Consider the following 27,486-nt stretch of genomic DNA (forward strand, 5'->3'; position numbering starts at 1 on the left):
AAAGGCAAGGCATGAGGGAAAGTACCATTTCACTCCCTACTGTGTATGTCAGACACACGAAGGAATTATGCCTGTACCAAGGAAATTCGCAGTCATTTGTATCAGAACTACCCATTGTATTTCAAGCCACCAACCAAAACACAGCTGACCTAAAAAATGCAACACAAAAGTTGAAAGACATAGTTCAGTATGTCCTTGTACAAGACATGGTGGATGCGGTTGGCAGACTCAGAAATGACTGCACTGATGACATCATCATTAGACATCATCACCATAGAAACTGTTACCATGTTGACCATAATGTTATCAGTCGGCAAAAATACCCAGTGACTTTTATAGAGTCGAAATATTTTGTAAAACCACAAAACAATGATACATCAACAGAGCACGCCCTGTGGACGACAACACTGGATCGAGACAATTCTTGTGTTTTATCCATGGATGGTACCAAGTTACAGTCTCAAGAGATGCCAGAAGACAACAATAATAACCTGTCAAGACCATCAAAGGAGCAGCTGGAAATTATGTATCACAAATTATGTGATGAGGTAACCACCACAAATATTTCATACACTGTATGTCATTCCACTGTAAACCTGCACTACATGGACATTGTACATTGTACATCAATCTGATTAAAATCTAATGTGGTAAAAGTGGCTAGATGCCTTTATTTACCTCTACACATGTATATGTACATCATTTTGTGTCGTTTGTTTTGTTCTGAGTGATCACTGCCATCCCACATCTGAACCTGTGTACTAGACAATTGCGTTTGAATCTCGCGCTTTGATTCACCAATCAGGATGAGCGTTACGTTGGCAGCTGCACACACTGGAGAAATTGAAGCGTGCTGATTGGTTGTGAAAACAATATTGTTGACATTCAATGGGATTGTCTATTACACAGGTTCAGATGCGGGAAGGCGGCGATCACTCGGCACAAAACAAATGACACAAAACGATGGAAATATAGTGGTACATGGAAATAAAGGTATCTACATGTAGCCCCTTTCACCACATCAGATTTTAATCAGATTGATTGTACATGTAGTTGTAACTGGCATGGAGTATCATTTTTCGATCCACTGAAAATTTGTAAAATACCATTAATTAGACATTATATATGTTAACCAGTGGTTAATATTATTCATAAGCAGTACAGACATTTTTCGGTACTTTACCATAAATTGCAAAGTGTGTGTTGTGTTTCTTTGCAAAGATCACGATATTTCTTTACATAATCTTTCAACATTTGCTGTGCTGTTTCAGCTTTGAAATTGGTGGTTTTATTTCACTTTGCTAATGATTGTTTGTAAGTTACTTTCATTTCAGATACCCAAGTTTTACATGAAACCCCATGATTTTACCATTTACCATGACGATGTTGAGTTTAATAATCAAATTCTGGGATTAAAAACCAGGTAAGTTACTTATCATATACAGGTAAGATTTGATTGGTCACAGACAAGTCCATAGGCCAAATAAGAAAATAGTGTGTTTCCGATATTTAAGCTGCCGACCCTAAATATTTTTACAAGCGAAAAGGTAAAGTTATCACAATTTACTTCTATTTCTATGTAGGTGTTCTTGCCAAAGTATCTTTAGTCACTTTTTAGAAAATCACATTCCAGATCAAAGCGATGTCTTTTCAGCCTATAACACCACAGTCTGTATATTGGATTTGTCTACTTCTGAATCACATAATTGTCTTCATTTACTTCTTTAACATTTCATCAATTGTTACGGAAGTATTGTGACCAACGAGTATATTGTCTTTTGGGGAGAAGTAATTTAAAAAAATATAAAATTTGAAATAACATAAAATCCTGACATACCTACATTTTGTGCCCTATTTTATGGAGTCGTGTTATCAGAATAAACATTTATTTTTGATTTTAGCCTTGTCACCTAACCTGTCTGTTTAAAATTGATTGTATCATGCATGAGTCAGGTTGTACATGTATACTCTGGTCGTTCTACATCACGGCAACACATGTCTACATGTACTTCACTAGTTCTACTGTGTTCAAAATATGAATCAAAATGTTCATCAAATCAAAATTACCATTACTTTCCCCAATTTTTCTTTGATATTACTGGCGCTGGTATCATTATGTTATTCTCCAATATATTTCTTGATTTAGTTGGAAATTACTCGTGACCTAAGGGTTGTTTATACTACTCATCTAGTGACTCGTAGTGACAAAGACCCCTTAGGTCACTCGTATTTTCCTTGGCTGAACGAAGACAAATAGTGGGGAATAACATCTAAATCTAGCCATGATTGAAAACTGATTTTTCAGTTTGCCTGATTACCGTAAAATTTGTTTTTGCTTGTATTGTTGTTTGTTGTGTTTTCACATTTTGGTCTTGGTTTCTGTGACCACGACCAAAGTACATTTGGTTTTATAAACTCAAAAACAATCTAGACCGGGGATTGATGAGTGAGTTAAAAATAACTTGGATTTTGTCCATGGTTATAGACAGTGTGCCCTCTAAGGCAATTTGATGTTCCAATGATGCACACCATTTCACTAGTGATGCACCAAAATTTGATGTTCCCCTATCTCTTATTATGTGTTGACTTTACAAGAAATGCCAGTTTTTATCATTTGGACCCATAACAACAAAATGTGGCTATCATTCGAGGGTACAGTGGTTAAAGGCATATATAAGGTACATGTGTAGGGGTATGTAGTTGCACTGCAATGCAATTCTGCAAACATCATATGCAAATTAATGTGCAGTCATTTCTATAGTTCCAATCATCTCTAACCTCATCTGGTCGAACTGACTCAATCATGAACCAAAAGTTGTTCATGCAAATTAATAGTAGACCCAAACTGGTATAATGGTGTGTGTAAGTAGTGTCCTGAACTGACAAGTATACCATATTTGGACATTATTTAACTGCCCCAATAAACATTAATTTATTATTGGTTGGAATTCTGTGATTACCATATTTGGGCATTACGTATCTGCCCCCAATAAACACTAATTTATTATTGGTTGGAATTCTGTGATTACCATATTTGGGCATTACGTATCTGCCCCCAAAATAAACACTAAATGTATTATTAGTTAGAATTCTGTGATTATCATATTTGGGCGTTATGTATCTGCCCCCAATAAACACTACCTTTATTATTGGTTGGAATTCTGTGATTACCATATTTGGGCATTACGTATCTGCCCCAATTAAACACTAATTTATTATTAGTTAGAATTCTGTGATTGATTAAGAAAGACATGACATTAATGACTGTGTGAGTGGCTGTGGTTGAATTCTAAATTTCATCTCATTGCATCTCAAGACTTCATTGAGCTAGACTGAGTAAAAGAGAGATCTGACAGATTCAATGAAGGATAGGACAAGACTACTAATTCCTTCTACATAAATTTACATCATTGCACAGTATGATTAAAATCTGATGTCAAAATATGGCTTAATTTTTTTTTACAAATTACCTCTATTTCTTTCTTTGCTATATCATTTTTTTTTTACTTTGTTGCTCCGAGAGACTAAAACATAAACATTTACAAATACAGGTATTTGAGCATAACAAAATGGTAATGTTAATTGTGATTAAAATAGCCATCCACTTTGATTTGATTGTCGTCAGATTGAGAATGTGTGTTTTTATTACAGAATTCTGCTATAATTCAGACAAACATTGATATTATAATAACAGAACCCTATGTGATATGCAAGTGTTAGTCTGGGTACTTCAGGGTTTTGTACTCATACTTGCCTTGTTTTCGACTGCACATTTACTCGCTATGCTAATGAAAGTAAGACCGCAGAGAATGTCACAAGGAGTTGTTCAAATGACATGTGTATGGCCACACTTGCACTTGCATGTGATGGTGGTGTTCCGTTATATTAAGCCTAATTTTAAAAATTGCATGGTAATTCCAATTACGCTCAATTTTAGAATACTTGGAGTAGGTAGATTTTTTATTTTATTTTATTGTATATTTTTTATGTGTGAGTGTGTAGTTCAGGTTTTCCATTGTTTTCCAAATGGTCTCTGTGTCATTTATTTCTTCCTATCAGATGTACAGCCATTACAGATTAGAAGAACAGTTTTATATCATGATATTGTATTTTTAAGTTGATGTCAGTTTCCGCATTTCTTGTGAGACTTCACACAATTTTTACGATTTTATTTTTTTTCTTCTCAAATACGTAAACCAAAGTTTAGGATCGGCAAGAAAAAACTAGGTGGAGTCAGATAACCAAAACCAAACAATTATTTTTTATAGGCCTTATATGCACTGTATAGTACTGGTAAGGTAATCATTTGTCAACAATATTGCCATTACTTGTTATACAGTTACACTCTTAGAATGTAATCTGCTCTGTTGCTATCATTGACATTACAGAGGGAAAACTACCTACCAAGCGATGGTGAACTCATTAAAAATGACGAGTTTACTCTACTTCATCGATGCTGAGTTGGAAGTATTGAAGGTGACTGTCCACCCAGATGAAAGCAGTATTCAGGCCAGATGGAGAATTAAAGCTTTACCATTTCACATCTGGTTATTAAGGCTTCATAAGAGAGACAAAACCAGATATTACAGGTAAACTGTTATTTTGATGTACCTAGCTGTGTTAGCGCCCTCGTGCAGCAAAGAGAGTGGTGCTTTTGTTTGAATAAGTTTATTTTGTGAAAAGATTCCGATTAGCGTCCAGTTAGCTTCACCCTACCCTTTAGAAATACACCCCCTCAACAGGGTGAAGCAAGCATGAAATTGATTGACAAATTTATTTAATGATTGATTGATTGATTGATTGACTGATTAATTAATTTTTGTGGTGAAATAGAACTTAGTTTGTGTGTGATATTGATTAATTCAATGTTTGTGGTGATATAAAACTTTTTTCTTTCTTTCCCAGGCTAGTTTTCTGTCTTTCACCTGTATATAATTCTCTCTTTATTGACTAAATAAAGACACCTTGTCCATTCTTCTCTTATCTAAATTAAAACACTCGTAATCTTATACTTACCAGGAGACCACATTACAGCAACAGTTTGCTTTACCGCTTTTCTTCTGGGAGATTATAACACTGAATAAACACTAAACCATGCACACGTTAGTTTACTAGTCTGTCACAGTGTGCATGGTTGAGTATTTATTTGGTGTGATGTTCTGTATGTAATATCACAGGGTTCAGCGACCTTGTAATTGATTGATCGATTGATAGATTGATTTGTTGATTGATTTATTATTTGGTTGAATGATTTATCGATTGAATGATTAATTTTTGTTGTGATTTAAAACTTTTTTCCTTCTTTCCCTGGCCGCCTTTCTCTCTTTCAACTGTATACAAGTCTCTCTTTATTGACTAAATAAAGACATCTTGTTCATTCTTCTCTTCTTGTCTAAATTAAAGTACCCCTAAGCTTATAATTAGCATGGATCAGTTACTGCACAGATAAGTGGTTACTGCGAAAATTTGCTTCATGTCTAATCTTATGGGAAATTATCACAGCAGACAAACAATCAATCGTGCACACACTAGTTAATGCATGTATGAGTAATAATCTCCAAGAAGATAAGCCATAAAGCAAAGTGTAACTAGTGTCTAACAAATCAATCAGTCAATCAATTACAAGCTCGCTGGACCCTGTGGTAATATTGAGAGGTGTTGATAAGTTGATTAAAATTTACTGTTAATGTGATATACAGTACCGGATTTCCTGTTAGTATTTTAATGTGTTCACTGTGTTTTTTCAGTGCATTGATCGTAGGGTTGGGAACTACTACAGTTTTGACTATGGTCTATGTGATATGTAAACATATCAGTGTTGCATTCGTGAATGTTTGTGGTGGTGGTGGTGGGTGGGTGGGTGGGGGGGGGGGTTCAGCCTCTTGCCTTATTGAGCTTGTAATACATTGTGCAATCATCCCTTACATGATTTGAAATTTTTGTTGTTGAATTTTTCAGTAAGTACTTTATACTTTCTCTTTCTTGTCAGATACTACGATGCATTTTCTACATTCTATGTTGGTACAGATGGTTTGGTACATGTCCATAAAGTAGATAAGGTTTGTAACACAACATTATTATTAAGTTCTGAGATAATTTCTAGCAAAACTGAAATACATGTGGAAGGGTTCAGTTGTGCTGTATTCATGGTAAAGAGAGAGAGAGAGAGAGAGAGAGAGAGAGAGAGAGAGAGAGAGAGAGAGAGAGAGAGAGAGAGAGAGAGAGAGAGAGAGAGAGAGAGAGAGAGAGAGAGACAGACAGACAGACAGACAGACAGACAGACAGACAGACAGACAGACAGACAGACAGACAGACAGACAGAGACAGAGAGAGAGAGTCTGTGTTTGTCTCTCTGCCTCTGTCTCTCTGCCTGCCTGTGTGACTACATATACATATATTATAATTTATATATCCATGCATACATACATACATACATACATACATACATACATACATACATACATACATACATCCATACATGCATACACACACACATACACACACATACATACATACATACATACATACACACACATACATACATACATACATACATACATACATACATACATACATACATACACACATGCACACACACACACATACATACATACATACATACATACACACACATACACACACACATACATACATACATACATACATACATACATACATACTATGTATCTATGTATGTCCGTGCCTGTGTCTTTGTAAACATTTTGAAGTCAAGAAGTGGTTAATAATTACCATAAAACTTGGTTTATGTATTATTTGTAGTTTGTAAAATTGTGACATTATTGAAATGGAAAATGATGAATTCAGCAATTTGCTGATTATGTCCAAAGCAGTGAAGAACCCCCACCCCACCCCCACCCCCCCCCCCCCCAACATACATGTCAACATATCAATAAGTGAGCAAAGTTATGTAGAAATACTACAACGCCATGGGCAGTATTTTTATTGTAATATTTGAAATGATAAACAGCTCAGAAAACATGATTACATAGTGTGTGTTACAGAAAATAATCCTAATTATTATAAAATTGTATGCATTTTGGATTACATGTATTATACATTATATAAAAATCAATGTGCCCTCTCTCTTAAAAATAGTAAATTTGACATGTCATTGACGTACAGCAATTTTATGTTATACACCAATATTTACTGTTCTCATATCTCTTACTATATGGCGACTCACAAGAAAATTGTTATATTTATCACCTTGATCTACAATAATAATGTTGTCTTTCATTTAAGAGGACACACTGACTACAATTTCTATGTCACAATTACATGATTTAAAGATAACACTTTGGTGGAAATAAAGGTAGAGATTACAACATTTTGGAGTCAAATAAAAATGTCAGATTGCTTCAAAACTTAGTCCTTAAAGGGGAATATCACTCTAGGATAATAAAGGTATTTTTTGTAACCTTTGGGATCTACAGTGTCATTTCATAATTTTACATCACGTAATTTTCAATAGGTTGCCAAGAAACATCAAACTGAAAACCCTCTTTTACCTCTCGTATTCTTTCAGTGGTGCACCATTGCATCATGGGTCTAAGTAGACATGAATATGTATTAGATGTACACTGAATATTCATAATCCCTAAAAAAAGGCATATTTGCTTCTGATAGTCATGAATATTTAGTGTTCATCTAACATATATCCATGTCTGCTAAGGCACATGAAGCAATGGTGTATCACTGAAAGAACGAACACTTGAGGTGAAACAGTTTCAATTTGGTGTTTCTTAGCAATCAAACGAAAAGTATGTGATGTGAAATCATGAAATGACTCTCCAGAGCCCAGAGTTTATGAAAATTCCTTTATTTGCTGGAGTGGTGTTCCCCTTTAATAACCAGCTTAATAATGCGTTTACACTTTCTATATTACAAAACACATTATGTGTACAAATTAAGTACAAACAATTCTAGATTTAAAACATTCTAAGATAAACATAAAAGTGTGAGTACTACACATGATATCAACATATTATGCGTACAAATTAAGTACAAACAATTCTCGATTTAAAACATTCTAAGATAAACATAAAAGTGTGAGTACTACACATGATATCAACATATTATGCGTACAAATTAAGTACAAACAATTCTTTAAAATATTCTAAGTTAAACATAAAAGTGTGAGTACTACACATGATATCAACATATTATGTGTACAAATTAAGTACAAACAATTCTAGATTTAAAATATTCTAAGATAAACATAAAAGTCTAAGTACTAGTACTACACATGATAACAAAATATTATGTGTACAAATTAAGTACAAACAATTCTCGATTTAAAATATTCTAAGATAAACATAAAAGTCTGAGTACTACACATGATATCAACATATTATGCGTACAAATTAAGTACAAACAATTCTCGATTTAAAATATTCTAAGATAAACATAAAAGTCTGAGTACTACACATGATATCAACATATTATGTGTACAAATTTTAGTACAAACAATTCTAGATTTAAAACATTCTAAGATAAACATAAAATGAAAACAACTCATTACTGGAATACATATATTTCTCATTTCCCCAAACGTATGGCACCCTAAAAATGATATTTCCTTTTGAAAATGACTACAAGGGGTATTGGAATATGGTGCACTGTGATCAGCTCACTTGGTACTAGTACCTTAATTGATATTCATTATATAGAGACCCCTATATATATCATTTCATAAGTTCATAATGTGAAATATAGATATGAAATGAAGGTCAAAATTATGAAATATATCAGACTACAGTTTGTTTCTAGGTTTTTGTCTGTAAAAAGATTACATTACTGTGAACCAGAGTAGCAATGCATTAATACAAATACAAGTTGTAAAAATACTATCAAACATTTAAAAATAAGGATTTATATCAACGTTTGAAAATACAATGTGTGAAAAATCTAAGTACAAGCACCAATAGTTTTAATGTGCTTGTTAAAGCACAAAAAGAAAGCAAGTACTTTATATTCTCTACAAGATATTATACAATTTTGACAACTAATTGAGAAGGCTTTTTACGTACTCCAGAGAAAAAAGCAAATCACAAGTATCCTACAGTGAGCAAACGTGACATGCCAGTGGCTTGTCATTGGAGAGAATTGTATGCAGCGCCCTCAGTGGTAGGCCCCATCATTTAGTCTGACTTAGAGTAATGAGGAAATGATTACCAGTCTGATAGTGGTATGTCAAATATTTTCACATGAGTTAAAAGCTTACAACCCCGCTTGAACCACTTTGCCACCAACAAATCCAAGTTAATTATCATGCTCATTAACATAATATTTGGCATATTTTGAAATTCACATCATTCTGTCAAATCTCTCGCTAAATTTTTCCAGAATGCTTTCAGTCTTTTTTTATTATTATCACCCGGCCACTTAATGTGTGTCTTCATATTAATATTGACCATCAACAATTCAGACATTTTGTTTTGTGGAACTTCTTCTAAAATGACAAACATTAATTTATCTCCAACGTTATCATCCAGAATGTGTTGATTTGCAAGTTGAAGTTCAAATTCACACCATGAACTTCCAACAAAGTTGTCTGATATCAGAAATAGAATTTTACGACTTGATGTCATGCAATCGTCAATGTTGTTTTGGATGTATTTTCCAAGTATAAAGTCTCTTTCATGGGTGCATAGCTTCAAGCGATGAGGCCGACCCTCAAGTGTTGGTAGAAGTTTGTCCTCTACCCAATCAGAGTCTTCACTATTGTAGCAAACAAAGGCATCATATTGGAATACTTGTATGTCATCGTCCAATACAGCATATCGTAATGGATATCGTTGCCTACGCCTGGCCATGTGTCTGTAAGCTTTGTAGATTAACTTCCATCTGTATATCCACACTATGATTCCAATAACAACAAATACTGTAGTAGCTCCTACTACTCCAGCTAACATTTCATAAGGGAAACCCTTTCCACAAATCATGTCCTGAAAATTTATCATCAATACAGGTTTTCCCAGAACTTCTATTGGAGTCTCACATTGATAAGTTTGCCATGGTAATGACCCATCTCTTGTAAACTTGATACTTTGGTTGGCAGTCATCCAGGCATGCATAGCAACTATGTCACAGTCACAACCCAATGGATTGTTTTCAAAATACAATTCAGATAAAACTGGTAAATCTGTGAAAGTCAATGGATCCAGTTGTATGATATGGTTGCCACTTAGATCAATTATCGTCAGATTTGTATTGAATTTGAAAGTCGGTAGGTCTAGTTGTGTGATTTTGTTGCCACTTAAATCAATTATTTTAAGATCAGTATTAAATCTGAAAGTCAATGGATCTAGTTGTTTGATTTGGTTGCCACTTAGATCAATTATCGTAAGATTTGTATTAAATGTAAAGACATCCTTTGTAATAATAACAATATAATTGTTGGATAGATCTACATATTTCAATTGTGTTAAATTCCTAAAGTAAAATTGACACAATACACTTATCTCAGAATGAGAAATATCAAGGTGTTCTAACTTATCAAAATCTTGAAAGAACATGTGAACTTCATGGTTGCTACATGTAACAGCATTATTATGATCAAATTGTGTATAGCTTAGGTCAACATACTTGAGATATCTTGTGTCTGAAAATACAGTGTAATGATTATTCATCTTTAATTTAGAATGTGACAAATCAAGTTTAACAAGTGATGGTACATGTATTGTTTTTTGTAACCAATCATAATCTTCAATCTGTGCAATCATTTCAGTCAAGTTAACAAAGATTAATGACTTAGAGTGAAGGTCTTCAAATATTACAGTTGTATTTGTCATATCTAATGTCTTTAAGGAATGTTCATCATGAGTAGACCAGACTGCATGTATGGTATTATGGTTGTTAGTAATTATCAAACTTTCTGGTAGATTGCTGAAGCAAGTAGAAATAAGAGAGTGTGAGAGAAAGATACAATTGCCTTCAATAGCAATGACATCGGTATCACTGATATGTAGTATTTTTAACAAAGGCATATTTAAGTGATACTTATTATTATACCAAATATGTGGAACTTCGTGAAATATTTTGTTATTACTAAGATCAAGAATTTCAAGGTTCTCTAAACCAGTCAAATCAGAAAAGTCAATGGATTCCAATGGAGGGTTACTGTGGTTGAGATACAAGGCTTTCAAACCATCAAAACAAGAGAATACATTGTTTATTGTTTTGTCATATCCATTGTACAACAGTGTTTCTACTTTGATAGTAGACTTGTTCTGTGGACATTCTGGCATCCATTCTGTTGGTGCATTGAAATTCAGCCAGTTGATTGGTGTATCTGACAGTAAATCAATGAAAAAAATGGGCATGTATTTGGCATTTTTACCATCTGGTAAGCTGTCAGGTGAGAAGACTAATGACAGGTGGTCAATGGAGTTACATGTCTTATTACTAGGCTGTCTTGATAATGTCATACATGGTATCACTTCATCAAAAGGACCTTCATAAACAGACTGGACAGTTTCAAGTTGTGGATAGCTACACAGCCAGTTGCCAAGACTAGTGTTTCTCTCCCTGATAGAATATAAGACACAGTTATCACGATGGCGTATATCATATTCTAAAAATCTTAGTCCCGTCAAGGGCTTCAAATCTGCCAGTGACAATTCAATAAAGTGAAAGTCTAATTTAAGGCTCTGTAGATTTATCAAATGATTAAATTCAACAGAATTTAAGCAATTATTTAACAGGTTTAAATAAGTCAGACAGGTCATGTCCATGAAAGCTGATTTTTTTATGCAAGATATTTTATTAGATGAAAGATCAAGATGGGTGACTTTGAACAAACCATCAAATGCACCATGATCTATTGTGTTTACGTCATTCCCTGACATATTCAAATGTGTCAGGTTAGTTAATCTATTGAATGTACCAGTGTATAGCCTTTTCACCCAATTGAATGAAAGATCAAGGTGGACGACTTTGAACAAACCATCAAATGCACCATGATCTATTGTATCTATGTGATTCCATGACATATTCAAATGTGTCAAGTTAGTTAATCTATTAAATGTACCATTTTGCAGCCTTCTCACCAAATTGAATGAAAGGTCCAAATACTGTAGGTTATGCATATCATTAAAAAGTGATGTATCTGTAAACTGATTATTTGAAACATATAAATGTGTGATGTTCAATTTTGTGTTTGAACTTTGACCAAAAGTATGATTTTGATTCTGTAAACGTTTGATCAATGTAGGTATCTTTGATGGCTTCGTATTTATACAGACATCTTTATAGACACCCCATGATAAATCTAAAAATTTAAGACTGGGTAGATAAGCAAATAATTCAAAATTTACACAGTGATCAGTGTTGGGATTTACTGTATAAAAACTGAGATCTAAATACTCAAGCTGATCTAATCCATTCCATGAACATGTGTAAACGTCCAGACTTACTAACGGTATATAATTATTGCTCTCTTCAGCACTTATACGTAATGTTTTCAGACTTGTCAATTCTTTAAATGTGTTACATGGTATTGAGAGAAATACATTTCTTGAGAGGTCTAATTCTTCAAGTTTTGAAAGTTTCTTGAAACTTTCAGCTGTGATTTTCGTTATCTGATTATTACTCAGATCTAGTTTTTTCAAATTAGGAAGGTGAGTAAACGAAGTGTTGTACAATTGTGTGATAGCATTACCCTGAAGATTAACTTCAAATGTTGAATTTGGCAAAAATGTTGGTATTTCTTGGAGTCCTAGGTATGAGCAGTTAAAGATAATTGGTTCATATCCAGGAACTGTTCTTGAATGACAGTATTTATAAGGTATTGATTCACCAGTTGATGAAGTTGACATAAGTACATAAATTATGAACACAATATAAACTGTGGTCTTTCTGTCCATGTTGTGATCTCCAGGCCTCCTCATTCTGGTAAGTTGCAATGGACTGTTGACCACTGTGACAAAGTGTCAACCAATTAATGGTGTAGTCTTCAACTGTGTTGTATTGTACAGAGTGTCAACCAATTGATGGTGAAGTCTTCAACTGTGTTGAATTGTACAGTGTGTCAACCAATTGATTGTGTAGTCTTCAACTGTGTTGAATTGTACAGAGTGTCAACCAATTGATTGTGTAGTCTTCAACTGTGTTGAATTGTACAGTGTGTCAACCAATTGATGGTGTAGTCTTCAACTGTGTTGAATTGTACAGAGTGTCAACCAATTGATTGTGTAGTCTTCAACTGTGTTGTATTGTACAGTGTGTCAACCAATTGATGGTGTAGTCTTCAACTATGTTGAATTGTACAGAGTGTCAACCAATTGATGGTGTAGTCTTCAACTGTGTTGTATTGTACAGTGTGTCAACCAATTGATTGTGTAGTCTTCAACTGTGTTGAATTGTACAGAGTGTCAACCAATTGATTGTGTAGTCTTCAACTGTGTTGAATTGTACAGTGTGTCAACCAATTGATTGTGTAGTCTTCAACTGTGTTGAATTGTAAAGTGTGTCAACCAATTGATTGTGTAGTCTTCAACTGTGTTGTATTGTACAGAGTGTCAACCAATTGATTGTGTAGTCTTCAACTGTGTTGAATTGTACAGTGTGTCAACCAATTGATGGTGTAGTCTTCAACTGTGTTGAATTGTACAGAGTGTCAACCAATTGATGGTGTAGTCTTCAACTGTGTTGTATTGTACAGTGTGTCAACCAATTGATTGTGTAGTCTTCAACTGTGTTGAATTGTACAGTGTGTCAACCAATTGATGGTGTAGTCTTCAACTGTGTTGAATTGTACAGAGTGTCAACCAATTGATGGTGTAGTCTTCAACTGTGTTGTATTGTACAGAGTGTCAACCAATTGATGGTGTAGTCTTCAACTGTGTTGTATTGTACAGAGTGTCAACCAATTGATTGTGTAGTCTTCAACTGTGTTGTATTGTACAGTGTGTCAACCAATTGATGGTGTAGTGTTCAACTGTGTTGAATTGTACAGAGTGTCAACCAATTGATTGTGTAGTCTTCAACTGTGTTGTATTGTACAGTGTGTCAACCAATTGATTGTGTAGTCTTCGACTGTGTTGTATTGTACAGAGTGTCAACCAATTGATGGTGTAGTCTTCAACTGTGTTGTATTGTACAGAGTGTCAACCAATTGATTGTGTAGTCTTCAACTGTGTTGTATTGTACAGTGTGTCAACCAATTGATGGTGTAGTGTTCAACTGTGTTGTATTGTACAGAGTGTCAACCAATTGATGGTGTAGTCTTCAACTGTGTTGTATTGTACAGAGTGTCAACCAATTGATTGTGTAGTCTTCGACTGTGTTGAATTGTATAGAGTGTCAACCAATTGATGGTGTAGTCTTCAACTGTGTTGAATTGTACAGAGTGTCAACCAATTAATTGTGTAGTCTTCAACTGTGTTGTATTGTACAGTGTGTTAACCAATTGATTGTGTAGTCTTCAACTGTGTTGAATTGTACAGAGTGTCAACCAATTGATGGTGTAGTCTTCAACTGTGTTGAATTGTACAGAGTGTCAACCAATTGATTGTGTAGTCTTCAACTGTGTTGTATTGTACAGAGTGTCAACCAATTGATGGTGTAGTCTTCAACTGTGTTGAATTGTACAGAGTGTCAACCAATTGATGGTGTAGTCTTCAACTGTGTTGTATTGTACAGAGTGTCAACCAATTGATGGTGTAGTCTTCAACTGTGTTGTATTGTACAGAGTGTCAACCAATTGATGGTGTAGTCTTCAACTGTGTTGAATTGTACAATGTGTTAACCAATTGATGGTGTAGTCTTCAACTGTGTTGTATTGTACAGAGTGTCAACCAATTGATTGTGTAGTCTTCAACTGTGTTGAATTGTACAATGTGTTAACCAATTGATGGTGTAGTCTTCAACTGTGTTGAATTGTACAGAGTGTCAACCAATTGATGGTGTAGTCTTCAACTGTGTTGAATTGTACAATGTGTTAACCAATTGATGGTGTAGTCTTCAACTGTGTTGAATTGTACAGAGTGTCAACCAATTGATGGTGTAGTCTTCAACTGTGTTGTATTGTACAGTGTGTTAACCAATTGATGGTGTAGTCTTCAACTGTGTTGAATTGTACAGAGTGTCAACCAATTGATGGTGTAGTCTTCAACTGTGTTGTATTGTACAGTGTGTTAACCAATTGATGGTGTAGTCTTCAACTGTGTTGAATTTATAGTGTGTCAACCAATTGATTGTGTAGTCTTCAACTGTGTTGAATTGTACAGAGTGTCAACCAATTGATGGTGTAGTCTTCAACTGTGTTGTATTGTACAGAGTGTCAACCAATTGATTGTGTAGTCTTCAACTGTGTTGAATTGTACAATGTGTTAACCAATTGATGGTGTAGTCTTCAACTGTGTTGTATTGTACAGAGTGTCAACCAATTGATGGTGTAGTCTTCAACTGTGTTGAATTGTACAGTGTGTCAACCAATTGATTGTGTAGTGTTCAACTGTGTTGTATTGTACAGAGTGTCAACCAATTGATGGTGTAGTCTTCAACTGTGTTGAATTGTACAGAGTGTCAACCAATTGATGGTGTAGTCTTCAACTGTGTTGAATTGTACAGAGTGTCAACCAATTGATGGTGTAGTCTTCAACTGTGTTGAATTGTACAGAGTGTCAACCAATTGATGGTGTAGTCTTCAACTGTGTTGTATTGTACAGAGTGTCAACCAATTGATTGTGTAGTCTTCAACTGTGTTGTATTGTACAGAGTGTCAACCAATTGATGGTGTAGTGTTCAACTGTGTTGTATTGTACAGAGTGTTAACCAATTGATGGTGTAGTCTTCAACTGTGTTGAATTGTACAGAGTGTCAACCAATTGATTGTGTAGTCTTCAACTGTGTTGAATTGTACAGAGTGTCAACCAATTGATGGTGTAGTCTTCAACTGTGTTGTATTGTACAGAGTGTCAACCAATTGATTGTGTAGTCTTCAACTGTGTTGTATTGTACAGAGTGTCAACCAATTGATGGTGTAGTGTTCAACTGTGTTGAATTGTACAGAGTGTCAACCAATTGATGGTGTAGTCTTCAACTGTGTTGTATTGTACAGAGTGTCAACCAATTGATGGTGTAGTCTTCAACTGTGTTGAATTGTACAGAGTGTCAACCAATTGATTGTGTAGTCTTCAACTGTGTTGAATTGTACAGTGTGTCAACCAATTGATGGTGTAGTCTTCAACTGTGTTGAATTGTACAGAGTGTCAACCAATTGATTGTGTAGTCTTCAACTGTGTTGTATTGTACAGTGTGTCAACCAATTGATGGTGTAGTCTTCAACTATGTTGAATTGTACAGAGTGTCAACCAATTGATGGTGTAGTCTTCAACTGTGTTGTATTGTACAGTGTGTCAACCAATTGATTGTGTAGTCTTCAACTGTGTTGAATTGTACAGAGTGTCAACCAATTGATTGTGTAGTCTTCAACTGTGTTGAATTGTACAGTGTGTCAACCAATTGATTGTGTAGTCTTCAACTGTGTTGAATTGTACAGTGTGTCAACCAATTGATTGTGTAGTCTTCAACTGTGTTGAATTGTACAGAGTGTCAACCAATTGATTGTGTAGTCTTCAACTGTGTTGAATTGTACAGTGTGTCAACCAATTGATTGTGTAGTCTTCAACTGTGTTGTATTGTACAGAGTGTCAACCAATTGATGGTGTAGTCTTCAACTGTGTTGAATTGTACAGTGTGTTAACCAATTGATGGTGTAGTCTTCAACTGTGTTGAATTGTACAGAGTGTCAACCAATTGATGGTGTAGTCTTCAACTGTGTTGAATTGTACAGAGTGTCAACCAATTGATGGTGTAGTCTTCAACTGTGTTGAATTGTACAGAGTGTCAACCTATTGATGGTGTAGTCTTCAACTGTGTTGAATTGTACAGAGTGTCAACCTATTGATGGTGTAGTCTTCGACTGTGTTGTATTGTACAGTGTGTCAACCAATTGATGGTGTAGTCTTCAACTGTGTTGTATTGTACAGAGTGTCAACCAATTGATGGTGTAGTCTTCAACTGTGTTGTATTTTACAGAGTGTCAACCAATTGATGGTGTAGTCTTCAACTGTGTTGTATTGTACAGTGTGTCAACCAATTGATGGTGTAGTCTTCAACTGTGTTGTATTTTACAGAGTGTCAACCAATTGATGGTGTAGTCTTCAACTGTGTTGAATTGTATAGAGTGTCAATTAATTGATGGTGTAGTCTTCAACTGTGTTGTATTTTACAGTGTGTCAACCAATTGATGGTGTAGTCTTCAACTGTGTTGAATTGTACAGAGTGTCAACCAATTGATGATGTAGTCTTCAACTGTGTTGAATTGTACAGAGTGTCAACCAATTGATGGTGTAGTCTTCAACTGTGTTGAATTGTACAGTGTGTCAACCAATTGATGGTGTAGTCTTCAACTGTGTTGAATTGTACAGAGTGTCAACCAATTGATGGTGTAGTCTTCAACTGTGTTGAATTGTACAGAGTGTCAACCAATTGATGATGTAGTCTTCAACTGTGTTGAATTGTACAGAGTGTCAACCAATTGATGGTGTAGTCTTCAACTGTGTTGTATTGTACAGTGTGTCAACCAATTGATGGTGTAGTCTTCAACTGTGTTGAATTGTACAGAGTGTCAACCAATTGGTGGTGTAGTCTTCAACTGTGTTGTATTGTACAGAGTGTCAACCAATTGATTGTGTAGTCTTCAACTGTGTTGAATTGTACAGTGTGTTAACCAATTGATGATGTAGTCTTCAACTGTGTAGAATTGTACAGAGTGTCAACCAATTGATGGTGTAGTCTTCAACTGTAGCATTTATAGTGTCAGCCACTCTTGTTTTGTAGTACATCATACAATCTTAGTAAAGCATGGTACTCTGCTGTCTGTAACACAAAATAGAGTTAAGTAGTTATTAAAGACATAGTTCCTAACTACACATTGTGGGTTATTTAACAGTGAATTTTATTAGAAAGTAATTCCAAAAGCACTCAACGCTAAAAGAAATGTGAAATCCAAACATGTACATGTATCTTTGTACTTTGTATATCCTGCATAGAATTCAAAATTAAATTGTGGTCACAATGACCAATTCTGACAACCAAATTAAACTTTTAATGATCTATTTGACAATGTCAGTGCTATTGGTAATTTTGATTTGAGTGTCAAAACAGAGAAGTTGTTCAAAAGTAATTAATGTACATGATTGTATGTACAATGTAAAATCATTACTCCAAGACACATTAAATAATAGAGACATAAACTTCATATTGGGGTCAAAGTATTGTAAACACAATTTCACAGGAATTCTGTTCTCTTCCTACACTGAAATATTTGTTGTTGGTGGTGTTAATACTGATGAAGGTCATGTCCAAGTAAGGATTACGCTGTAAAATTTAGCAGTGTATAAAACAGATTTCAGACAGAGCTATAGGAGAGTTGGTTATGAACAAGGAAACGACATGTTATCTACATTTTGTAATTCTTATGGCTTCATTGATGAGGTGAGAACCTGGGATTGAATCTTTGGCCTTTAACTGTTAGCTAAATACTTGTGTAATGAGTGATTTAAAGTAGTGTACACTGTATTAATTAAATTAGTGAATGATATTTAGCAAAATAAATAGCGCAAAGGCGTAGTACAACACTGTATTTGGCTGTTACTATATAACAGTTTCCAAACTAGACACCCAAGGTAATATTCACACCACGTACTATGGCTCGCGGTCCAGTGTTTTTTTTTCTTTAAAATGAACGGAGATCAAATAGTTTCCTTGTCTTCTTCTTTGTGATTTGCAGAGGTCTAATTCTTTGACCAGTTTGTTTACATCTTCAAGACAAATGGTAGTATTATATGTGTATAACTTAGATCATTGTCAAGACATGATGTAGATACATGTAATAGCTGGTTACTGGTCACAACGGCCTGCTATAACAGCATGTGTGACTGACTGGCTATGAAATTTTGGAAAGTTCATAGAAAAGAAATCCTAAGGCCGGAAAATTGAATATGAGTTCCGCTGAAATTCCCACTCACCATTTATTTTAGCATACGCAATTAAATATCATATGTAAGGTTAGAAAAAATAAAAAAAATGCTGGTCAGTGGGTAACCTAACCCATCACATCACATGCTTGACAAGGATAAAACAAACCATATCTAATGATAGCAAAATATTTCAGGTCAAGTTGAGATAGAACTTATTCAGTCATCTTGATACTATCTCATGCAATTTGTCTGCATAGCTACAGTTAGGAAATGTACACAATTTACGGTTAAACAAATGGTGTAGTTCCTCTCACCCCCTCTTCTCTAAAAATGTTAAGCCCCGCCAATTGAAACTCAAGCATTATTTTAACCACCCCTTCTGTCACCTACACTACAGTTTACATATAAAATCATATGGTATAATGATGCATTGGAAGGAGACAACTCCAAAGGTGGAAAAAATGAAAACAAGACTGTGTAGGAGGCCATTTAGAGGCATAAAATATCAAACCATGGACATAATAAAATACCAGAATTGAAACAATTATGCTATGCATTACATATTATCTGGAAGTGTATTTTGTTGTGGCAAAGCTGAAAGATATTATGTGGATGTGCACATGGTAAATGACTTCTCCTGGTTTAATTTGGTTCCAAAAAATCTTGAATAAAGTGCAAAACATTTCAAGACTTTCAGACTTTTGATGGCCCAGTGGTCGTAAACTTTTGTTCAATTTTTTTTTAGTGCACATTGGATATTTAATCTCAATTCATTCCCGATGCAACATCAGAGACAAGTAAACCACTTTATAAGAAATTATATAATTTGGAATAGACTCAAATATAATTTGTTACATGTACTATTCAGAAATTATAAAAAAATATCTTTAATTTTGAAAAAAAAAATGCGAAGCAGACATGAGGATATATTGCCCATCACCAGAAAAAAAAAATATATGGGTAGGTTGAACAGCTTTTTCATTGTTTCAAAAGTAACACCAAAAAAAAAATCATTTTCTTTTAATACCCTACTCCCAAAACTGTTATGGCCTCGTTTATGTTGGAATCCAAGGTGAACTCAGTGAATTCTCCTTGTCATTATCATTATAATGGAAACTGAAGTTTGGATTTTGATGTCGAAGGTACAGCTCTGTTTACAAATTCAGGGCCATTCTTTCCAAAGCAAATTGTCGCTTCAAAATGAATTACGGAATAACGCTAGTGTCAATGTGCAATGAGGTAATTATACCACAGAACATTTTAACCAAAGACAACGTCGAACACAATTATTGAAACAATTATCTTTAAATAGTGGATCTTAAACTGCGTACCTAGTTTAATAGTTTTTCAGGGCCACCAAATATTCCAAAAAGCGGTCTGCCGTTTTATCAGTGTGAAATGTTTTAATATAAGGAACAAGATGTAAATGAGATCGAGCGCACCTTCGGAGTCACTGCATTCAGCATAGCAGTCACTTTAGTGAACTATCCATTTAAATCACGCAATCGTCTTGTAAATAACGATCAAATCGCAGGGGAGGGGGGGGGGGGGGGGCAGCTGCACTGAAACTGCACTGAATGCTATCAATGCTAGGGCCCCTTAGTACTTTGATGGTATTGCCCCACACACGACCCTTGACTACGTACGCGACAACCAGTATTGGTGCTTGTACGTCTATGATACAGATACAGATACAAATACAGATACAGATACAGATACATGTACCTTTAAAGGCACACAAGCTGAGTTTATACATTTTGAGGTCTTCCTCTGGCTGCATTTTTATTAAACGTATGTGCTGTGTTCTACTTACTGAAATATACTGGATCATCACTTGCAATTGATTGAACTCAAACCTGGTATTACGATATAACTGATAAAAGGTCCGATGACGTAATTTACACAAAAGTTGAGGAAATACACATTGCATCAAAGGTCAATGAAAGGTGGCGTGAAAAATCAGGTCAGGTGATGGGTACATACTGTGTTTTGGAATTGTGTTCTGTTTCTGCGTTTTGTACCAACCGGTCTTAAAATAGTACGAATGTAGTTAAAATAGATATTCATTTCTGTATTTCATTGACAAGAAGTGTGTATGCTAGTTAAAACTTTTAAGTATGCTATAATAATTATTTGTCTTGACATGGATGTACTATTAGTGATCACTGATGGTCTTGGGTAGACTTGTTCTAAGTGCAGTCGACTATGTAGAAAAGAACTTCATGTCTCAACAAACACAGAAAGCTACTCAAGACTCCAAAGTCAGTTACTTGTACATTCCCACTGTGTTCAGACAATAAAACTGTTGCAATCTGTCTACTAAAACAAGAACTGTGGCAATAATGTGTTGAAGGATGATAGGATGAGATTGTCAAACGACTAAAAATTACAGAACTGAAATGCTCTTCTAAACCTTCGCACACTCACAGCTGTGACAGCTTATACCAGTTTGGTGACCATCTATTCAAAATATTTTCTACACCACTCTGTATGAACAAAGCAGAATGTTTTCTCTTTTACGGATGTTGATTCTAGTGAAAACCAAATCTTTGTATACCTGTAAATGTAGTATAGTACAAACTATAGCAAAGACATGGCACAACCCATCTAAGTATGCATTACTGAGTACTATGTATAATCGTAATTTAGTGTTAGTCTTGAAAGGGCTTTTCTCAACTTGGAATGGATACACCGTTCTTGTAACCGATACTCTTTCCCTGTTGAAGCTCAATTATCAAAAGCACTTGATCATTGTATGATTACCTTTAGAGACCTACACTGCAAGACTGGTGTATACTGTCCTCTTAAGTGAAATGTAATCTGGTACAGTAAATCTCATGATTCCAGGAATCTTCAAAGGAAATGTTCCCATACAGCAGGAAATAGGCTTTATAAATTAACATCCGCTCCCTTTCTCTTTAAACTTAAAACATATACAAAATGTGGTCTGTGTGTTATCCAAATAATGGATACAATGTGACAAGTTCTTAGCCTCTACATTGTGTAAGTGTAGAGAACATCTCTTGGCTATAATGTGATGTCTCCTAATTCTAAACCTGTGCAATATACTACATGTATACATGCAGTACCTTAAGTTCTACTGATGATGATGGTGGTGGTGGTGGTGGGTGTGTGTGGGTGGGGTGGGGGGTATGCATCATATAAACAGAGTATGTACATCATGTTAAGTGCAGTTTTGACCCCCTCAACCCCTTTTTCTTTGAGCATAACTGATCATGAACTGGGATTCAGTAGTGCTATAGGCATGATGAAATGTCTGGATGGATGGATGGAAGAGACATTGTATGTGACCTCTTGGTTCAATCAAGGCCCTAATATATATAGTATTACTCATGTATACTCATGATGACATGAGTATACATGTACATGTGCAGCACTTGTCAATTTTCCATATTGAAACTGTGATATGAACACAACTCCACTCCCTCCCCCCTCCCTTGTAATTCAGCTAATACACAACATTGTTGTCATTTTCTGATCCATCTTTATCATTTTTTGTCATTCTTAACAGAACTATAATAGTATTTATTTTGGCATTCAACAAATTTGACTTAGTCTAGGATATGTCAGGCAGTGCAAATGGAAATACATGTAACTTGGCACTAAATACTACATCCTGTCAACCCTGCTGTTTTCAGTGGAACTGGCGTTAACGACACATTTTACAACAGCTAAATATGGATATGCTAAATTATGTAAAATATGTTTAGTGGTACATGTCTCCATAAACAGTTTTTGCATTCAGCTGAAATAAATCCAGTGCCAAAATACATATAAAAGACTCCAGTATACTAGTATTTAAAACTCAGTGTTTGTCTTCACTCTCATTCCATCACAGATTTGTCTAAAATCCGGGTTGAATTTCCTGGTTGTACTGCTTACATATCTCTTTATCTTAGAGTTAACAAGGAGTGAATTCCACCACTCACTCCAGGAATTACTTTTTACAATACAAGCTGTGAGCAATGTTTGAATCTTAATAATTTGTAATGTAAATTTCTGTCTACATGTATACTGCCCTCAGTAAAACTAAAACAAATCAATTTAACAAATGTTGCACTGTCAGTGTCCTAGGAGACGGACTGGACTAGCTTTTGCTGTTTTCCATTCTCCCTTTACCCTTTTACCTAAGAATGTAAAAATATACTGTAACAAATGGGCAGTGAATAAATAATGTCTGTCTTAGGTTATTAGATGAAGATATGTTTTTAAATCAATGATTCAATTATGGATAACTATGCAAATTAGATCTTTAAAAAACACCATATTTAGTCGAGAATCTTGACCTAGCTAAATTACTAGACAAATTTGTCTAAAATTCAGTTGGAATGGATCATTCTCAATTCTCAATTCTGTTATATTACTAGCTGTGACAAGAGCATTGTGTGGGTGGGTGTAAATTTGTAAAACTACTCTGAAAGTGGCTGTTGGTAGGGATAGGGTGGGGTCGTTTTAGATTTTTGATTAGGCCAAAAAAAAAGGATTGTTTCTGATTGGGCCTGGGACAGTTTGTTATAAGTGTGCGATAATGCGATTTTTTTTCAAACCTTTAGTACTTTACAGCAAGTGTGTGTGTGGGGCAGATGTCATTTGCTTGTTCATGATTTGCTCTACAGTTGTCTTCACTAAAATAGGGAGGGTCATTTTTGTGTTTCCCCAGGATCTGCTGACTAAATATGCTGAACAAACACGAAAAAATACGAACGAGAGAGTATTTAAGTGATGCCTGCGCTGACCAGAAACAATTCTTTAGTTTGGGCCTTACAACAACGTTACTTTATTTTTCTACTTGAAAAAATAATATATGACCAAATAGACTAAGGCCATGTTTGCAACTCAGTCAGTACAAAGAGCTAAAAACAAACGTGTAGAAAGCATTTCTGCAAATCAGTTTCTTTATAGTTTTCTTTTAGTGATTGATGTTACAAATACAGACTTGGTATATGTTGTTTCGGATTGTTTTTTTTTTCAAGTAAATGATTTTTTAAATTGAAAATTCCAAATAAGTACCTTTTATATTTATCCATAGTGCCACACTAAAGAGGAACGACACTCATGGAAATTAAGTCATTTTCCAAATTTATCAGTTCTGGAGAGTCATTTCAGGATTTTACATCTCTACAATTACTTGTGATTTCAGAGAAACATCAAGTTGACTTTGTGCCTTTATAGGGTATCTTTGCTATAATACTGTTAATGTACACTGTTGTACACTGAATATTCATGAGAAATCTTTTCCACCAAAGGGAATAGACAATTGATACTCATGAATATTGAGTGTGTGGGTCACCATGAATATATTTGTTCTGCTATTTCCCATGATGAAATAGTCAACAGCAAAGATACCCTATCAATGCACAAGATCAACTTGATGTTTCTCTGAAATTGCAAGTAATTATGGGTGATGCAAAATCTGGAAATGACTCTCCACAACGCATACTTTATGAAAATGACATCATTTCCTGGGGTGGAGTTCCCCCTTTAATTTAAGTAACATATCCTGGCCCACTTTTGATGAAACTAAATCCTGTGAATCCTGAGTCTATTATTCTTGTTGGAATATGTATTACTAAATGTTTTACATACACATACATACATACATTGATTGATTGATAGATTGATAGATTGATTGATTGATTGATTGATTGATTGAATGATTGAATGATTGATTGATTGATTGATTGAATAATCTTGACCTCTATTGATCTTTATTTATGAGCCCAATACACTCTTTGACAGTAACTAAAACAATATTGTGGTGAGGACCATGGAAATAGTTCCCTAGGAACTAATCAAAGTCTGTAGATCAGACAAGCATGTAAGATATTAAGTTTGGATTACGAGTTACAGAGCAAGAAAACTAACAACAGCTACATCAGAAAGAGGTATGCAGATGACTGTGTTTAGTACAAAGGGTCTTTGGATCAAGCAACACAATTGGAAATAAATATTAAGTGAATGAATCGATAAATGAATAATTAAATATATAACAGAAAAGCGTATATGACTGATTAATATTACAGAATTATTTTAAAGGGGGGCAGAGAAAGAGTTCAGTCACTGAAAAAGTACCGTCGTTTTACGTTTATGTTATCCTTCTAGTGTATCGCACGCACATATGTCTTTCCAGTGGTACGGTATTCCAAGTTTTGATAGCTACATATTGCGAAGTTGTGATGGCAAAATTGAATTGCAAACCTTTTGAATTAGTAAATTATCAGTGGTGCTTGCCATGGTTGGATAGCCATGGGAAAAGTTAATGTAATAGAATGGTCAAGAGTGTGTGTATAGTGATCGTGTTTAGGTCAAAGATAAACATGTATGTAACTTTGTTTGAAGTTTACAAAGTTCGTAGATGTCAATAATGTAAGTTGGTTATAAATAGATTACTTGTAGGCAGTTCAACATCTTGAGTAAATTATTGTATGTAACAGTACTCCGGTTACAGCTATTGCTACATAGAAGGGGGGATACTACAGGAAATGTGTTCTGTAAAGTCATTTTATGATTTTACCTTGCTTACATTACACACCATGTAATGGTAGAAATCTGGCATTCACGATTCTTTTCCGCACATAGTGAATACATTCTGTTAACAATAACAGCTACATGTTTGCCAACTCCTATTAGACAATGGATGGAAGGACATCCACTGAGTAATGAATGTGGAAAAAGTTTCAACTGTATGCTGTTCAGGAATTGGATGTAGTACATGTGACCTAAAATTATAAAGCGACTCTCCATCATCCAAAGTTTGAGAATATGCCTTATTTTCTAGAGCAGAGTTTCCCCTTAATCACTCTTAAAATCATAGTGATAGAGATCGTGGAGTGGTATTCCCCATTAACCAAAGCAAAATTGCAGTGACATAGAGCAATCAAGCACATAATGACAAAGGAGTCATGAGAACACATTTTGTGATTTTGTACAATGTATTGAATTTTAAACAAAGAGTTGGTATTTTTTTATTTCAGATTGGGATGGGGTTTTTTTCAAGTAGAGAAACATATTAGGGTTATTTTACCAATTAAAAACCCTAAATAAATACCATATTCTCATCAATATGGTCACTTTAGTAATTGACTGAATGTCTGCTATTTTGTTACAGATGATGCCAGACAGAGGTGACAAAGAGATTGTACCCAGCTGGTTTACCAGACTACGCTGGGCTCTAGGAGGTGCTAGACCACCAGCTTATGTGCCGCAATAAGGGTAATCAACAAGAAAGAATATAATTGTGTAACATGTATATTAAAAGCTTTGTTGTGAAACCTAATTTACAAAAAAGTACAACCATAATTTCAATCAAGTGTGTAACTTGGGAGTGAATAGTTCTCTGTGTGTGATGTATTGAACATATATTGATGAATAAGGGTTAAGATTTTTATGGATAAAATATGATGTGTAATAAGAAGCTACAACAGACAATTTGAAATCCAAAGTGAGCACACTCAGATGCAAATGACTATTGGACTATTTGTTGTGATAATATCGAATCTGGGGTGAATGGAAAGAGAGCCCTCCTGACTAGGTAATTATGACTACATGTAGATTTGTGGTCACTGTGTTTGATTCAAGTTATCAACGGCATGATACCACATTTCCCATGATACACCATTCAAGATGGTGGGTTTGCGAGTTCTAATATTGTTGATCAGAAATGTATAATAAGCCATACCACTTGGAAGCACCATGGCAACGGTGGATTTCACCATGTGATTTTAAGTTCAATGCTAATGATTTGGGCAGTGTGTGTGGACCAGTACAGAAACGGCCTGTAAAATTATTTGAATATGATATACTAACAGTTACTTCACCAGAAACAAAATGAGCACAACCATATTTGGACAGGCTGAGAATACAATCCATTTAATCATAAAACGTTGGTGAAAGATGATTTTTCCGACCATCTTGAACCTTACATCTGATTCAAAAAATGACTTCCAAACAGTGGTCTTTATAGTAAGCAAACCATACAGTCTTTTGTCTTTCATTTGTAACTAGAAAATTGTGTATTACACAGCCAAGTATTTGAATATCATACCTTGTTGATATTTGTAACTATGATGAAAAAAAGTAAATACTTAGATATAGATAATATGTACTAAGTAATGGAATGGCATTCAGAGAGTTTATGTTAGTTACAATTTTTTGTAAAACTGCTTCCAAAAGACAATGTATTTTTATTCTTTTAGTCCAAAATGTTCACTTTGAACGCTCTTTGATTAACTCTTTCAAACTTTTGTTTACAGAACAAAACACATGTTCTTGGTCTACAGTAGATTGTAATTTTCAAAGAAGTATATGCTCAATACAAATAGCCACACACACACATACATGTACACACACAGACACACACACACACACACACAGACTCACTCACTCACTTACTCACTCACTCACTTACTCACTCACTCACTCACAGAGACAGACACAAACACACACACACATTGAT

General features: G+C 34.8%; 2 protein-coding genes across 2 annotated transcripts; one reads left to right on the top strand and one right to left on the bottom strand.

The window, feature by feature from the left end:
- Positions 1-5: 5 nt before the first annotated feature.
- On the top strand, positions 6-26,551 carry LOC144441425 (uncharacterized). The gene is made up of 5 exons (XM_078130997.1): positions 6-548; positions 1,335-1,423; positions 4,389-4,589; positions 5,990-6,059; positions 26,140-26,551. Exons 1-5 carry the CDS (start codon positions 12-14, stop codon positions 26,239-26,241), a joined length of 999 nt encoding a protein of 332 aa, XP_077987123.1. The 5' UTR covers positions 6-11; the 3' UTR covers positions 26,242-26,551.
- LOC144440847 (uncharacterized) lies at positions 6,955-13,092 on the bottom strand. Its single transcript, XM_078130274.1, has one exon. The coding sequence runs from the start codon at positions 12,909-12,911 to the stop codon at positions 9,333-9,335; it is 3,579 nt and encodes a 1,192-aa protein (XP_077986400.1). The 5' UTR covers positions 12,912-13,092; the 3' UTR covers positions 6,955-9,332.
- Positions 26,552-27,486: the final 935 nt, after the last annotated feature.

Source organism: Glandiceps talaboti, chromosome 10, assembly GCF_964340395.1.
Source record: "Glandiceps talaboti chromosome 10, keGlaTala1.1, whole genome shotgun sequence".
Lineage (NCBI taxonomy): Eukaryota > Metazoa > Hemichordata > Enteropneusta > Spengelidae > Glandiceps > Glandiceps talaboti.

Coding starts and splice junctions, on each gene's coding strand:
- LOC144440847 (XM_078130274.1), bottom strand. CDS start 12,911: ATGAGGAGGCCTGGAGATCACAACATGGACAGAAAGACCACAGTTTAT.
- LOC144441425 (XM_078130997.1), top strand. CDS start 12: ATGAGGGAAAGTACCATTTCACTCCCTACTGTGTATGTCAGACACACG. Junction 549..1,334: donor ATCACAAATTATGTGATGAG/GTAACCACCACA, acceptor CTTTCATTTCAG/ATACCCAAGTTTTACATGAA. Junction 1,424..4,388: donor ATTCTGGGATTAAAAACCAG/GTAAGTTACTTA, acceptor TTGACATTACAG/AGGGAAAACTACCTACCAAG.